Source organism: Sinocyclocheilus grahami, unplaced genomic scaffold, assembly GCF_001515645.1.
Source record: "Sinocyclocheilus grahami isolate Dianchi unplaced genomic scaffold, SAMN03320097.WGS_v1.1 scaffold521.1, whole genome shotgun sequence".
In the NCBI taxonomy this organism is placed as follows: Eukaryota; Metazoa; Chordata; class Actinopteri; order Cypriniformes; family Cyprinidae; genus Sinocyclocheilus; species Sinocyclocheilus grahami.
The window spans coordinates 317,452-334,761 of record NW_015505700.1 but is presented as its reverse complement, the minus strand read 5'-3'; the positions used below and the strand labels follow the sequence as shown (position 1 = coordinate 334,761).

The following is a 17,310-nucleotide window of genomic DNA, read 5'->3' as shown; positions in this document are numbered from 1 at the left end:
TACATATTTTTGACTAACACAGCAAATTTGGTTTAAGTTTTGAAAGTTAATCATTTTCACCAAGAAATAAGATTGGGACATTTTTGAGTTAAAACCAAAAGACTAGTAAGACTAATATTATAAAATAGAGCCTTCATAAGTTTAACGCTACATTCATAATACATCCATTGTAAAATAGCCAGTATATACACAACTGCACATGAGTTTAACAATGTTTTTTAATATGAACTGTTATACCTCCCAGTCCTACTGTGTGCGTCTGATATGAAGTGAGTAAAATTGACTCTATACTACTACTAGAAACGTGCAAGACAAACTCTCACTCTCTTTCATGTCTCTCTTTCTTTCTCTTTTCAGCTGTCTGTTTGCAGTCTCACTGACAGACAGACACAACATATTGCTGCAACCCAACCCCCTCAGTTTCCTCTCCATCACCAGCCAATCAAATGCACTCTGAAAATAAACTATCCAATCATGGCAAGCAAGTGACAAGCGGGGCCCAATCACAGCTCCCCAATGTAAACCAAGAGCAGCAGCAAGGACCTGCTGGCAACCAAGGGTCAAAGGGCAGTGGGTCTGGGAACCATGGAGTCAAATCCAACCAGATTTCTCCTGGCAACCCTGGACTGAAGAGCCTCAACCAAACAGGCGGTGGAGTTGGTGGGATAATGAAGACCAAGGCAAAGAGGGAAAGGAGTGTCTCCATGGACACGGGAGACCAAAGAGAGTCACTCACCCCTGTTTTGGAGCCAGATGCCAAAGGTAGGCGTAATGCTGCTCTCATCCTTAGACCGACTGTCCACGGGCCGCCCACAGTCCGTAGACTGACTATCTGATGCTTTAAACACAAAATAGCATGAGCTTTCTCAAAACATCAGATCCAATCTGTCTGAGTAGCTTTACAGATTACACATATTAGTAATGTATTCTGACTACTTGATTACTTAATACTTTTAGATTACTTTTGACCTAAAATGTTTCCATCCATTATCAACATTTCCCAAACTGGGAAAGACCTGCGGGGGTTCGTGAGGTGATGAAAGCTAATAATTAATTCAATCATAAAAATATCAAATTAAACTAATTGTGTGGCCTCGCCATTTTCTGAGTAATTACAGCTGACTAGTGGCTGGTGTGTGCAGGATTTTTTTTTTTTTAGGAAGGAAGATTTAAGAGAGAAAATAGAAGTATTAGAGCAAATCAATACCTTATCAATAATTTACTGCCATTGTGTAAATAATATGTGAACATGTATTGTATAAAAAGTAACTAATCTGATCTGATTATGAGCATTTTAAAATATAATCAGTTACAATATTGCAATTTTTTTTTTGTTAAGTACAGTACTGGTCAAAGGTTTGGTCCAAAGCTGCATTTACTTGATCAAAAATACAGTGAAAACTGTAATATTGTGAAATATGATCACAATTTAAAAGAACTTTTTTAGATTAGATTCGATTCAACTTTATTGTCATTGCACATGTAAGGTACAAGGCAACGGAATGCAGTTAGCATCTAACCAGAAGTGCAATAAGCAGTAAGTACAGGATATACAGTGTCTCCAATATGTTACAAATGTACAACTAGCTTTACAGATTACACATATTAGTAATGTATTCTGACTACTTGATTACTTAATACTTTTAGATTACTTTTGACCTAAAATGTTTCCATCCATTATCAACATTTCCCAAACTGGGAAAGACCTGCGGGGGTTCGTGAGGTGATGAAAGCTAATAATTAATTCAATCATAAAAATATCAAATTAAACTAATTGTGTGGCCTCGCCATTTTCTGAGTAATTACAGCTGACTAGTGGCTGGTGTGTGCAGGATTTTTTTTTTTTTAGGAAGGAAGATTTAAGAGAGAAAATAGAAGTATTAGAGCAAATCAATACCTTATCAATAATTTACTGCCATTGTGTAAATAATATGTGAACATGTATTGTATAAAAAGTAACTAATCTGATCTGATTGAGCATTTTAAAATATAATCAGTTACAATATTGCAATTTTTTTTTGTTAAGTACAGTACTGGTCAAAGGTTTGGTCCAAAGCTGCATTTACTTGATCAAAAATACAGTGAAAACTGTAATATTGTGAAATATGATCACAATTTAAAAGAACTTTTTTAGATTAGATTCAATTCAACTTTATTGTCATTGCACATGTAAGGTACAAGGCAACGGAATGCAGTTAGCATCTAACCAGAAGTGCAATAAGCAGTAAGTACAGGATATACAGTGTCTCCAATATGTTACAAATGTACAATAAATATACAGATAAGGCAGTACTATGGACATAATTTACAGATTTTTAAATACTATCAGCATGATATACAGATATGTGTACTATGAACATACTATACAGATGGATTATGTAATAAGTTTATGTACACTATAAGCAGAAAAGCAAGTGGTGTCCCTGTGATGCGTTGGGCGGTTTTCACCACCACTGCTGTGCCTTGCGGTCAGCAACTGAGCAGTTCCCATACCAGACTGTGATACAACTGGAAAGGATGTTCTCGATTGCACAGCGGTAGAAGTTCACCGGGATGGCTGAAGACAACTGGTTCTTCTTCAGTGTCCTAAGGAAGAAGAGGCGCTGGTGAGCCTTCTTGACCAGGCTGGAGGTGTTTGTGGTCCAGGACAGGTCCTCCGAGATGTGGGTTCCCAGGAACTTGAAGCTGGAGACACGTTCAACAGCTGTCCCACTAATGTGGATGGGGTCATGCGCGTTTCCTTTCTTCTTCCTGAAGTCCACAATAAGCTCCTTTGTCTTACTGGTGTTAAGGAGCAGGTTGTTGTCAGTGCACCATGCGGCCAGGTGCTGTACCTCCTCCCTGGTTTTTTCTATTTTAATACATTTTAAAATGTAAAGTGATGACTTTGAAAGTGAAAGAAATTACTGTGATGACGAAGCTGATCTTCAGTGTCACATGATCCTTCTGACGTTGTTGTAATATTTATACTATTTTCTGCTCAATTACTCATGCTCAATGATTTATAATGGTTCTTTTTATTATCAATGTTAAAAACTGTTTTTTGCGCAGTAAAATTTTTGTGGAAACTTTTGTAAAATTATAAATTTATTTTGTTTTATTTTATTGGGACTATTTAATGCGTCCTAAAATAAATAATATTATTAATTTAATAAAAGAAGAAGAAAAAAATCTTACCCCACATTTTTAATCCTAGTGTGTCATGGTTTCCACAGACATATTAGGCAGCACAACACAGATAATAATACTAAACTTGGCAAATAAATGCGAGAGCGCTATTCCAAAATGGCGCCAATGTGCGTGGAAATTTACTGACAATGCACAAATTAAAGAACACAGACACAACATCTCATTTCCATAATGACCAATGAAATCTACCAAGCGCAGTGCAAATTAGAGTAAGGATATGTTCCGATTCGTATAATGTGTTCTTTTGGCTTTCCAAGTAAATTAATATGCGTGGAAAAAATCCTTTCTCTTCTACCACGCTCTCTTTTCTCTGCGGTGCCTCCTCCTAGCAACAACAAATGCAGTCATGTAAAGTGCAAAATAGTGAGCACGCAATTTCAGCACTGTGGTGAGTAGATTCTTACTTAATCACCTCTGATTGGCCATTGCGTTCCAGAAATCAACAGCTGAGTCTGTGATTGGCTACATTGCGCAACCTTTTAAACACGTGTTGTAAATAGAAACTATGCCTAGTTTGCGCATGTCAATCATTTTAATGTTAATATTAGTTGTTCTTTTTGCTTTTGTGCAACAGATAAATTACAATTTATATGTTTTAAACACTTTATGTTTAGATCATTTCTATTTTGCGGGAGTCCCGCAAATCATTTTATTCTCCCGCATCCCGCACACACACACACACACACACGAGTCTCTTCCCGCCCGCACCCGCACTCGCCCATCAAGAGTTGTCCCGCACCGCACCCTGTTGCGTTGGGTCCCGCTGGTCCCGCGGTCCTCCCGCGGGAGTGCAGGTCTCTACTTGAGAGATGGCGTTGGGTTGAATGCAGCGTTGTCAGATTACCTCATGTCTCATTCACCGGTGAGAAAATATTACAGTACACAGCGCATAATATAACAATAATAACGCTTTCCATTCTCGCTCGGTCTGCAATGGAACGCGCTGATGACAAATAATGTCTGCGCAAGCAGGTCGCGTGGAGGTATGCAAATACATATGTTGACTGGCAGGTAGGACAGCCTATCGTAGTCCTCGGACCAAGGAATTTGATTGGACAAACATTTTATGGTCCTACGCCATCCACATTTAGACCACTTAACTGATTCCTGTCGGGATGTGAAGAGATTCCAGCAGAACCAGCATAAGAAAAAATGTCACCCACCCTGCCTTTAAAGAGTTTGCATTTTTGGTTACTTTTTCCACTTTAGCTTGCTCACAGATTTCAATTTGTTGATATATCAGATATTAGTAGGGATGGGCGATATGGGCTTTAAAATATATCACGATATTTCTGGTATTTATTACAATAACGATATCAATGAAGATAATTCAGGGAATCCTGTTTCTTTTAAGAAAAGTATTATCTTTCCTATTTTTACCCAAAATAGGGTGAGCATTAATGAGTTCACACGTAATGTAAAGACTGTTTAATTCATACTGGAAGCCGGAGGGCGCTCTTGCACAGAAATATGTCAACAACTAGACTTTATCGTTATTATTACAGGAAGGAGATTATTGCATAAATTCATATTATTATCCGTGGGGAGAATTTTTACCGGTATATCGCAAACGATAAGATATCGCCCATCCCTAGATATTCGTTTGTGAGACTCTGATATTGATTCGGATATTGACAGTCAATATTATCGAAATCATATTTTAATAATTAGTTTTGGCTTTAATAATTTAATTATAATATTATGCTTATTATTTTAAACGACTTCCTATTTTAGAAAGAGGGTCATGCTTCATGCTCATGCTTAGAATGAAAAATCGCTTGTTTAGATGGTCTTTTTCTGTCTGAGTGGCCAGAATATGCAGTAACGTGGACCAGACTTTATGCCAATAATTAAAACTCAGCCTATGGGAGACTTGCATAACACACATGCACACACACACACACATTCATACATACACATGTGATACGCAATATGTAGTGCACAACCAAACTCACTTTACTCATGTATCACTGTATCTCTCGATCAACAATCTAAAAAAGGCCACACTTCTGGAATTCCCCTTTCAACTGGAAACACTGTTTTCAGCAACCCAAAAATGCCCTGACCTTTCTGAGCATGTGTGTGTGTGTGCGTGTGCGCGCGTGCATGCTTATATGTGTGTATCAGATGTTATGCTCCTGGAACAGCGCCAAATGTGCAAGTGCTTGTGTTTTCCTGTTGGTTGTCCTGCTGTGTGTGTCACTCACTAATTAAGCGGGGGTTGAGAGAGACTCCACGCTCAGACAAGAAGTAGAATAGAGCGGGGTGGAGAGACTGAGGGGGAGGGAGACTCTATGCAACAAGTTCCTTAATGTCAACAGGTCCCTTACTGCACGCACACACACACGCACACACAAAGTTCCCTTATGTGGTTTAGTGATTCTGAAAAAAACAAGTCCGTGTCATGTTTCACACCAACACCAAAGTAAAAAAATAACTATATAATTATTATATTTTGCAGGAAGAACTTTAAGACCACTGAGATTTGTTTTTATTATTATTTTCAAGACAGTTAAGTACAGTTTTCCCCCAAATTCTCATTGTTGTAATTGGTGTGGATGTTTTACTTTTTTTCCATTATTATTAATAGTGATCATTGCATTTTCATTAATTTTCATAAATACATTTTTTGCTATAGAGTGCTAAAAAGGCATTACAAAACATAGGCCTACTACTATGTTACACACACACACACACACACACATATTTTTTTCTTCTTTTTCCATGTATCCTATTAAAAGTAAAAACTAATTATTCACTTTTTTGTTAATAATATAAATTTGAAAGTAATGTAAGTGAACAAACTTTTTATCAGTAGGTCTATGTTATTCTATTTCATTGTTGCAAAAATAAAAATGCGTAAAATGAATGCATAAAATATAATTATTTAAATGTTTAAAAAATGTAAATGGTTCTTACGATGTTCCGTAATAATTAAATGTGATAAATTAAAAAGGTTTGCCAGGAGCGTCATGGAAGGAATCCTTCACCAAAATTAAAATTGTCATCATTGAAGAGCTGTTCACACCACCAATGACGTTTTTTTGCTGCATGTCAGCAGTTGCTATACAGATCGGATGCTAGTCTGCATTTCTAGTTCTGGTTGCCCTAGTAACAGTTATGAATGCCACTACAGATAAGATGCTGTTCAGTGTCAGTCCATGTTATTGTTAACCAGGTTTTATGCCACAGAAAATGAACATTCTGGAAGGAGAAAGTTAGATATTAAATGCAGCAGTGCATAACGTATCATATCAAAGATGCAAGAATCAACTCATGCTCCTTGGAATTGTGACCGTCACTGACAGCGCGGTAGATTTGAATGTGTGCAAGTGAATGAGACTTGCACGACTAAATTACAATAATGACAACTGTACATGGTGAGAATGTGCGTAATTGTCATAAAAATGCATATTATCTTTGCAAAATATACCTCCTTATTCTTTCTTTTGATTTGGGTTGAAATATGCCCAGAGCGTGTTGCTGACAAGACTTGTGAGATTCAGCCAAACTGCTTCTGTCCAATATAAAAGGCAATAACAGGTCTTCTCTTCTTGGATTGCGGAGGCGTGTTTTTCTTTTCACTGTGTGTGTGCCATTTCTTTTTGTTTGATTCATTGTGCAGTTCTTATTTTATTTCCATTTGCCTGGTGCTTTGTGTATGCCATGTGTGTATTAGAGAGAGAGATCAGGGGAAATAACGGGGCAATAGAGTGATTTTGAGAAACTGAGTCATCTGGGCTTCCTGTAATAGCACTGAAGCTCTTTTGTGTGTGCATACACACTCTCACTCTTTCACACAAACACTCACACCTGTCTGGAAGTTAGAAGGTGGGGTTATTATAGTTGAAAATAGAATTGATCTTTTTTATAAATTATTGGAAAAAATGATATTAACAACTTTATTAGTTTTAAAAATGTTTAAATATTTTTACATTTTAAATATTATTCTTTATTAGAGTACACTTTTTTAAAATCATAATAATAATGTAAGTCTTAATTCACCTTTCCTTAAACATGTCTTGAATCAGAGCAGAAAGTCGTAAATTCGTAAAGTCAAGAAGTTAATGTTGCATGCATTGCAAAAAATGTATATCTCAGTATTGTTTGTCTTGTTTTCTAGTACAAATATCTAGCTTCCTTAAGGCAAGATACATTTACCTGAGATGCAAAATGAAGATATGAAGTCTTGTTTTCTGAGAAATGTATCTAAATGAAATGAGTTTATGCTTAAAACAAGAACAAATATCTGCTAACGGGGTCAGAAAAATTCCCTTTGAAAAGGTCATTTTTTTCTGAATTTAAAAAGTTTAAATTAGTGCTGTCAAACGATTAATCGAGATTAATCGCATCCAAAATAAAAGTTTACATAATATATGTGTGTGTACTGTGTATTTATTATGTGTATGTATATATATATATATATATAAATACACACACATACTGTACTGTATATATATTGAAAATTTTTACATGTATGTGCATTTATATATTTATATTGTTATATTATATATAAATATATGTAATATATAAACATAACATATATTTTTCTTAAATATATGCATGCGTGCGTTTGTATTTATATATACTTAATAAATATACACACATATTATGTAAACAAAAACTTTTATTATGGATGCGATTAATCGTTTGACAGCTCTAGTATGACTATTTATTGGAGTACACTAAAATATTTTATCATGTTAATTCAAAGGAAAAATACTTCCGAAAAATCTTTTTTTCCCCCCACAATAATAATGATGAACTTTGTTAGTTTTATTTTTATTTAATTTTTTAATATTTTTAAAATGTAAAAATTATCAATTATTACAAAATTGTAATTGTTATTGCATAAATGCATATTATTTTCATTATTTCATTTAATTATTATTATTATTATTATATATTATTTATTTATATATATTTATTTTTTATTTATATATTATTATTATTATATTTTATTTATTTTTTTAAATCATAATAGCAATGATGGACTGTCAAGTCATCAACGTTTTTGGTTTTTGGAGGAATGCTTGATTCTACTTTTAGTTTTGGTTAAAATAAATAATGGTGGAGATGATCAGAAATGGGGAAGTGAGAACTTTGTCTCTATCCAGCTCTTTATCAGGGAACCTTTCCTTTTATCTTGACTTTCTCTCTCTCTTTCTCTGCTTCTATTGTTCACCCGATAGAAAAGCAAACAGAAAGGCATTCAAATGAAATGCAAGTCACCCATCCACTTCAGACCACTCGACTGCCACACCTGGAAAGGGCCAATGATTAAAGAGAAAGTAGACCAGAGAGAGAGCTGACTCACTCATTTACGTAAACTGATGTCTGCTGGGAACAAAAGAGGATGCAGAAAAGGTCAGCTCTTTATCTCTGCATACGCAGGCCGAGGACACCACAACCTAACGCTGTGCTCGCTCTCTCTCTCTTCCTCTCATTTTCACTCTCTCTCTCCCTTGTTTTCTCCCTCACTGTGTCTGGTATTCAAGGATAGAGGATGTTTCAAGGCTTTGGAGGCCTTGTGTGTCCTCTCATTCCGCTTAAATGCCAAAACATTTCGGGAGTACTCTGTGTCTGGAGTTTGTGAGAATGCTATCCGGTTTAAATTGGCTTTTTGAGACAGATTGTGGGCGTTGGCTTATATCAGTGTGGATAGAAGCCATACTGTCTTATATAAATATGTGTAACTGATTCTAAATATGTTTACATAGCTGTGTCTTTGTGTTTTTCTTAATGGTGTCCAGTAGAGGGAGTGATGCGCAGCAAACGGCGGTGTGTGCTGGAGAGAAAGCAGCCGTACAGTGGTGATGAATGGTGCTCAGGGGCCGAAACTGAGGAAGAGGATGAGAAACCCCTTTCTGCCACTCACCGTGAGTTCTCGCACACACACACACACATACACAAAGTACAGCCTGCCAGTCTGAACCTGTACATAAATACTGTCTTATAAATCTTAATGAATGTTTCTTCCTGTAGACTGTTTACACAAACGTCTGGTTGACGTAGTTGTCGTAAAAACACACAGTGCTGTTGATCCAGTGAAAAACAAAAAAAAACAAAGTTATTAAAAAACTTAAAAAAAAAATTTTTTATAACACTATACTTCGTGTTATGTTATACTGGCATTACATACAAAAAACTGTAATGGGTGTTTTTTAATACAACAGCTGATGGAGTGATGGCAAATTGGACATCTTTCTCTCTTCTGACCAACAAAATCAATACATTTTTTGATAACACTTTATTTTAAGGACCAATTCTCACTATTAACATGCATGCATAGTACTAGGGTGTTGGCTGTTTATATTGTACTTTTAAAGCACATATTAATATATTGCCATATATTGCCTTATTCTGCATGACCATATTTTAGATATCTTAATCCAACCTTAACACTTACCTTACTAACTATTAATAAGCAGCACATTAGGAATTGGAATCAAATGGAAACAATTATCAATTTAGTTGTAATGGCAAAAAAATTAAAATTATGAAAGGGAACATCTTCAGGCCCGATTTGAGGGGGCCATCTTTATCTTTACATTTCAGAAAATATATATGTTTCTTTCTTCAGATCTAAGTTATTTTTTTCAAGTCCACAGTGAACAAATTCACATATAAACTTTTTGAAATATCAGAAAATTAGATAAATTTACCTCAAAACCGTTCTAATGAAATTACTCTCACAAATACAATTTCTCTCATGAAATGTCAACATTAATTAGTGCGCAAGCAATTTATAAATATGCTGAAGTGAATTTTGTCACTATCTGTGGTCAAGAGGACAATTAAAGGTGAGTGGGGTTATCTTGTCCCAGGGGGCTTCTTCCCCCATCTTCCCCTATTTGTTGTAGTTTCTGTTCACCACTATAACAGTTTACTCAACCATGACGACTTCCACTTCTGAGAACCCCGGAAATGTGAAAAGAGACTATTATGAATAAAGGTATATTAAGAAAAGAAAAAAAAAGTAAGAATATTGAAATATCAATAATCTGATAAATACAATTATATCATACACACACAAACAAAGAATAAATACACGACTACATAAAAAGTTCATCAAGACAAACATTATGTTGTCTTGGGAAAGCATGACCAGAACATTTGTTTTATTAGCTTAAAGTTTGAATGTTGATAGATAGACAAGCCAACAAAACTACTTTTATAAATGCACACCATTTAAATCTTGTCCAACCATCAGATGTTAAAACAGTCATTAGTCTTCCACTGCAACACTTCACACTGGTACTCTCTTAGACTGCTTTAGTGTCATCTTCAAAGCCTTATATTTCTGTGTGTGTGTGTGTCTGAGTTTGGTTGTGCATCTGTCAGTTGACCACAATCCTGGAGTGTATGCACGCCCTGCGCTACTTGCTATTCTGTACCAGAGAGAATCTGAGAAAGAAGCATTTGAAGGCTTGTTTGCACAGCAAACAAAAAACGGATTGAGAAAAAAACAGCCCTACTAACAGTTATGAACTGCACTGCTGCTTTCATATCATTCCATAGAAACATCAGTTTTTATGGCGCTAAAAAAATTGACATTCTGAAATAAATAAAGGTATATGTATAAAATGCAGCAGTGCATAATGCATCATATTAAAGATGTGGGATTCAACACTTGCTGAGTTTATCTATGCTGACAGCACTTCCAATTTCATTGGTTCTCGTATGTATCATCATCATGGTAGATTTGAATGTCTCAAAGTGTATGAACCTACCACTGCATTACTATAAAGAGAATTAAGTTGGTACGAATGTGATCAATTGTCATAAAAACATATATATGCATGTATGTATATTTGTTTTTTTCTTTTGATTTTGGGGTGATATATAACTAGGGCATGTTCCTGACAGGTCACATGAGATTCACCCAAACAGCTTCTCAGCACAAAGGAGGCATACTGTATAGTATACTGCATAGGCCAAAAAAGAAAAGAAAATGTCTTAAAGGGATAGTCCGACCAAAAAGAAGGTTTTGTCTTCATTTAAGGACACTCATGTCTACCCAAACCCTGTATGACTTGATTTTGTGGAACACAAGAGGAGAAGTTTATCTGATTGATTATCTTTGTCACAATTCAAACCTTCACTGTACAGTTTAAAGAGGGATGCAATAAAAATGAATGGTAACTGAGGCTGTAAATGTAATGCCTAAACCTCCTTGTGTGGGGGTTTGGAGAACTATCAGGAGTAAATGATGAAAGAATTTCATGGGTGAAATATCACTTTAAAACAACTGCTGATGACTGACAATTGGCATACAGTTATTGATAAAAGAGAAGAAAACTTGGGGAAACAATCAGCTGTATTGTAAATTTTGTTTTTATGATATTTTTCTATACCAGCGAGTTCACTATTACTAAACTAGAATGGGTTTAGTATGGTTCCTAAGGCATTAACTACAACTTATAGTGACATTTGTATATGAAAAAGCAGTTGAAATATTATAAATTTAAAATGTATTGTTGGCATTTGACTGTGAACTTGCCATTTAATGGTATTAGAGGTATGACATTGAGCTTTAAAAGCTATTGTCCCCTCTTGTGAAGTAAACTCAGCCTTCCTTATCTGTGTATAGACACGTCACTGAAAGTGTGTTGTGTAACATTACCTGCACAAGCGCAACACAACACCCCTAACAAACTCTGTATTGCCCTTTAAAGAAAATGTCCCGCTCTGTAACCTTGACTTTGCCTGAGTCATATCAACATTTTTTTAAGACATTAAGATGAATCAAAGTTTCAAAAATTCATTTTGTGTGACATTCATGAGACAGAAAATGGCCTGTTTGTTTTTCATTTTGTACAAATCTTCAGTGTTTCATATCTGCCCACATAAATTCATGACGTGCATGTTAAGCCATCAGAAGTTCATAATGGAACTGAAGGTCTGGGAAGTTTTCTGTGGGATTTAGCTCCTCCTTGTGGTTTTCCGGAAGATTTTATGGTAGTAAACAAACATTTAGGTTATTGGATTGATATTTCATTATAATGATAATATTCTGACAGTTTTTAATATTTAGGAGTAATATTTAAATAATAATAAAACATTTCATATGTATTTGATAAATAAATAAAAATTATTATTGCTTTTTACCTTTTCTTAAAATGATGGTTGGGCATACATGTTTACAAGTGAATCACTTCACAGACACATAATCTTGGTGGGCCTGGATTGGATGACTCACTGATGGGCCCACACCATGTCATGCCACCACATTCCCACCACCTCTCCTCACCCTCAGGGTTAGACATGGGGCCCCTTCTGGGACCCGAAGGTGTAACACCAGAGCAGCTAGCTTGGAGGAAGCTACAAGAAGAGTACTACCAGGAAAAAAGGCGGCAACACGAGATGAACCCCCACCAACATCCCCAGCATTTCCGCATGATGCCAGAGATGGGCATGCCTGGGGGGCCTCAAATGCTGATGAGGGGACCCCCACCACCATATCATAGTAAACCTGGTGATCAACAGTGGGGGCCAGGGCCAATGGTAGGGGGAGGAATGGGAGGGAATTCACAACTAAAAGACATGCATCAGGAAGGTTCTCGAGGGCCAAGGTTTCTTGGACAGATGCGAGGTCCTTCAGGGGGTGGGGGTTACCCAGAAAGTCTTCTAGGTATGGAGGGGTTAGGGCCTCAAAGACCTCCAAGGCCAGGCATGGGTTGGCTAGACGAGATGCCTCCAAACATGGGTGCTGGAGGCCCATTTCATGGGTGTTATCCTCCAGGGGGGCCTGGGGGACCTCACCAGCCCTTTCAGGGTGATTTGGATCGCCCCATAACACGGGAAGAGATGTTCCGCAGACTCCATAGATTGGACTTGCAGCAAATGTCCAGACAGCAACAGCAGGCAGGACTTGGAGGTCCTAGGATGATGGATAATACTGGGGGACCAGGCTTCCCCAATCCTGGAATGGGAGGAGGCCCGCCCTCCCGTGGTGATCCAATGGACTTTCCTGGTTCTCGGACTATAATGGGCTCTCCTATTGGTGGAGTAGGCAGTGATGGTGGCCCCACAATGAGAGACATAGTTGACTCTCCTTTAGGGGGTAACCTCAGTATGAATATGGGCATGAATATGAATCCACAAGGGCAGCAGTTGTTGGTTCAGAAGCTGAGGGGGGGTCCTGGAATTGGTGTGCCGATTGGGGAGATGTTGAACCCTGATGACATCTCCCGCATTAGGGCTTCACAGAATGGCCGGGGTGGTGCTAACAAAGGAATGATCCCTGGCCCAGATGGACCTCTTCAGTTTCCCAACCAGAGCTCCTTTCCTGGTAGTCAGGGTGATGGCTCATATATGCAGCAGCCAGGCCCTGATATGTTTGGACCAGACCAGCCAGGTCCTCCCCACATGAGCAACACCTCAAGACTTAGTCACATTCCCATGAACCCTGGCTCAAGAGGTACAGACCTTGGTGCCCGACACCCTCCTGATCTGCCCATTAGTGTTAACCCAATGGGTTCCCCAGTTATACCCCCATCTCACCAGCTCAAATCACCCTCTCTTAGTCAGGAGCCATCACCCCTCATGCCTTCACCCTCTGCAGCAGGCCTGAAATCACCCAGCCAACTACCACAGAGTGGTCCAACTCACCCTCCTCTACCTGCAGCCTCTGGGGCTGGAACACCCTCTTCGACCTCTATCAAGTCCCCCCAGGTAATGGGCTCTTCTCTTGGTCTTCGCTCACCGTCTGGCTCCCCTGGACACCTTAAATCTCCAACCATGCCTGTTGCTTCACCTGGCTGGAATGCCTCACCCAAAACTACTATGCCTAGCCCTGGGGGGCCTCCTAGTGTCAAGGTCGCAGGCAATGGAGGTAGCAGCTCCACTGATACAGGTAAAGTTACAGGCAGTGTTCGAACTATACCGTGTTCTTTTGGGGAGCCCACTTGTTTTTTTTTATAATGGGGGGGGGGGGGGGGCAGAGGGCTTACAATGTCTTACATAGATACATTACTTGCTTTATGCTAGCACTATATAGGAAAAATCAATATACAGGATTTACCCTATTATACTTTATCGACACGAATTGATAGGTGAAACAACAAACAGCCACCCACAAATAGTCCCCACTTGTTTTTTTTTAAAAGGGGGGGGGGGGGGGTTCGTGCCCTTGCACGTGCCTCAAAAGAGGGCTTACAATGACTTACAACGATACATAAAGCAAGTAGTGCATACACTTGCAGCTGTTATGCAAGCACTATATAGGATAAGTCACTGTACAGGATTTACCCTATTATACTTTATCGACACGAATTGATAGGTGAAACAACAAACAGCCACCCACAAATAGTCTATAAACAAAGCATCAAGCTGTCTTTGAGTTCACATGAACAATGGTTAACGTAAAGTTACTCGTCGTCAGGCTACAGAAGAATACCATAATTCCTCTGTTCAATTAGGCCTATGACATCGAGAGTCACGCAGACCTATAACAACCCAGCCACAACACATAATTGCGAATAACATGCCTTACCTTAACACAGAATCGACCACAGAGTCCAACGTTTATATTTTTTCTACGAATCTTTGAGTTAACATGTACTAAACATGAGTGGAATTTGCACTGCAGCGCCCCCACACCTTGATGCTCATGACAAAGTATAGCATGTATAGTTATCTTTATTGAAGTGAATTAGGTTTAAATCGCAGTCATGCATGAATGAATGATATTTTTGCAATTTTACACATAATAATCCACGATGATCACATTACACAAAACTGAAATTGCACGTCAAAATAACACAGTCAATATTTTTTGAGACCCCCCAAAATTTCACAAATCACGTTTTCAGGGGAGCCCATGTCTTATTAAGGGGAGCCGAGCTCCCCCGTAGTTCGCACCCTGGTTACAGGTACTGATACAGGTGTTCATTGAAATATGAAAACATTTTGGATTTTCAGGGTTTTGTGTATATTTATGCTTTAACATGAATTACATGTTTTTTGTTTGTCTTTTTGTTGTTTATATTAGGTATGTCCCTGCCACCTAGGAGTTCCAACTCAACACCCATCAGTCAGCCATCCAACTCTATCAATCCTAGTATGCCTTTCACATCCTCACCAGATGTCCCTCCCTCCCAGAATCCTTTATCCCTAATAATGTCTCAGATGTCAAAGTATGCCATGCCTAGTTCCACTCCGCTGTACCATGATGCCATCAAGACAATCGCCACATCGGATGATGAGATGCTACCCGATAGACCCCTTCTTCCTGGAATAAACATGCCAGGTACAGATTTTACAGTGCATTTGATCACCTGTTTTAGAATCCAGAACTAACACTGCACCATTTTCTCCTTCAGATCATCGTTTGATGCCCTGTTATATTATTTGATCTTATTTTCTTTGTCTAAAAGAGAAGTTTCATTAAAATCTTTACATGTAACCTTTTTTCCAGTAGGCAACATGGGAAATCACCAGTCTACGCAGATGCTCCTCACCTCAATGGGACCTCACAGCGGTCCGCAAAGTCCAATGGGAATGGTTCTCCAAGGAGGCCCACAGCTATCCCACGATCCTTCTGGACCTATGCTCCCATCCCCTAACCCTATGGGAATGCCAGGAATGACCTCAGCAATAATAGGAGGTGGAGGGGGACCTCCGGATGGAATAGGGCCTTGTAATGTTTCCCCAATGCATCCCCAAAACCACATGGGAGGATTCCCTCGCATGCAGGGACCTCTTCACTCCCCTATTGGTGGAATGGGGCAGCAGTACCCCCAGCGCCCCGAAGAGGTCTTACCACCCCAACAGATGCACCTTCTAAGCAAAGGCATGTCTCACCAGCGGCCTCCTCACCAACCTGACTCTTTTCCATCCATGCCCATGGCTGATGGTCCAGACCTGAGTGAGGTCATCAGGCCTACACATACAGGCATTCCTGAGTTCGATCTTTCAAGTATCATTCCTGCGGACAAGCCCAGCAGCACCCTGCAGTACTTCCCCAAAAGTGAAGCCATGCCCCAGCCACAGCAAAATCCACACCAGGGCCAGCTGCCTCCACATGCTGCTTCTGCTCAACTTCTTAAACAGCTCTCCTCATCTGGACCTCCACATAGCAGTGTTCCCTCCTCCAACCCCCATATCGCTAACCTACAGAACATGATGGCTGAGCAACAGCTGCCTCTACACCCCTCACATTCACATTGTGGGATGCGTCCAGGTATGGGCATGCCTCAGATCGGCTCCAGGGGCATGGGATCGGGAGGTGGGATGGGGCCCATATGCCACCCAGGGCACATGATGGGCAGGACAGGCATGTCTCCACAACAACAGCTCCAGCAACATCACCATCATCAGCAGCAGGCCATGATGGCCAACAACCTCTTACAACACCCATCCCACCCTCCCCGTGGCATGCTGTCTCCACAGCAGCACCCTCATAATCTTATGGCCCAGCAGAATCTAATGATTATGCAGGCTAAGCAGCGGGGCATGGCTCTCCCTGGGGAACACTTTGGCCAGCAGGGTGTCCTCATGTCCCCTCAGGGGCCTATGATGGGACCTCCACATTCACAGTCGGGCATGATGGGCCCCCAGAGTCTTAGACAACGGAGCATGTCCCTGAACAGCCCATTGGGCTATGGGCCTGGAAGTATGGCCAACATGCCCTTTTAATCTGGCTTCTCTGTAAAACTGTAAACACTTTGTTGCTTAATGGCTATTTCTCATTTGGACATGTTTTTAGTTTTATTTCTATTTCTTCTTTTTTTATTATTTAAAAGTAAGAGTGGATAATGAAGGAAAAATCATTGCACTTTGTCCACTACATAATTCCCATATTTATTTAATTACTTTATCGTTATCCAGATGTTTAAATAATAATAAACTTTTGAGTGGTATAGTGCAAATGTAACCAATGAAAATGCTTTCTTTCTTTTTTTTAACATAGCAATACCGTCTGAAAGTCAACCAACCATTTTTGTTCCAAATTTTGTAATGTGTATGTTTTATGGTTCCCAAGTCAAATTATGATTAATTATAAATATTATAAATCTGGACACTACATACCATCTGATAAGTAGGCTATAAGTATCATGGCTTGCTAAGGCAAGCATCACTTTCACTATTACTCTTATTTGGGTGTTAGATGTACCT

General features: G+C 38.9%; 2 protein-coding genes across 3 annotated transcripts in view; both read left to right on the top strand.

The window, feature by feature from the left end:
- Positions 1 to 9,377, top strand: part of LOC107554964 (B-cell CLL/lymphoma 9-like protein) — a 46,227-nt gene extending 36,850 nt beyond the window's left edge. Inside the window, exons 4-6 of the mRNA XM_016237648.1 lie at positions 8,943 to 9,068; positions 9,175 to 9,236; positions 9,366 to 9,377. Coding sequence (XP_016093134.1) covers positions 8,943 to 9,068; positions 9,175 to 9,236; positions 9,366 to 9,377 — 200 coding nt within the window. The remainder of the gene's footprint in view (positions 1 to 8,942; positions 9,069 to 9,174; positions 9,237 to 9,365) is intronic.
- A 2,961-nt stretch (positions 9,378 to 12,338) lies between these two features.
- LOC107554979 (B-cell CLL/lymphoma 9-like protein) lies at positions 12,339 to 16,884 on the top strand. 2 transcript variants are annotated; one of them, XM_016237662.1, is made up of 3 exons: positions 12,339 to 14,047; positions 15,185 to 15,442; positions 15,614 to 16,884. In XM_016237662.1, exons 1-3 carry the CDS (start codon positions 12,394 to 12,396, stop codon positions 16,828 to 16,830), a joined length of 3,129 nt encoding a protein of 1,042 aa, XP_016093148.1. In that variant the 5' UTR covers positions 12,339 to 12,393; the 3' UTR covers positions 16,831 to 16,884. The 2 variants fall into 2 exon arrangements, with proteins under 2 accessions (XP_016093148.1, XP_016093147.1); XM_016237661.1 differs by having other exon boundaries at positions 15,611 to 16,884.
- The last annotated feature ends 426 nt before the right edge of the window (positions 16,885 to 17,310 follow it).

Bases quoted from the DNA above. Each gene is read 5' to 3' on its own strand.
- LOC107554979 (XM_016237661.1), top strand. From the start codon at position 12,394: ATGGGCCCACACCATGTCATGCCACCACATTCCCACCACCTCTCCTCA. The intron at 14,048-15,184 runs GTAAAGTTACAG...TGTTTATATTAG, and splicing joins TAGCAGCTCCACTGATACAG to GTATGTCCCTGCCACCTAGG. The intron at 15,443-15,610 runs GTACAGATTTTA...CCTTTTTTCCAG, and splicing joins TCCTGGAATAAACATGCCAG to TAGGCAACATGGGAAATCAC.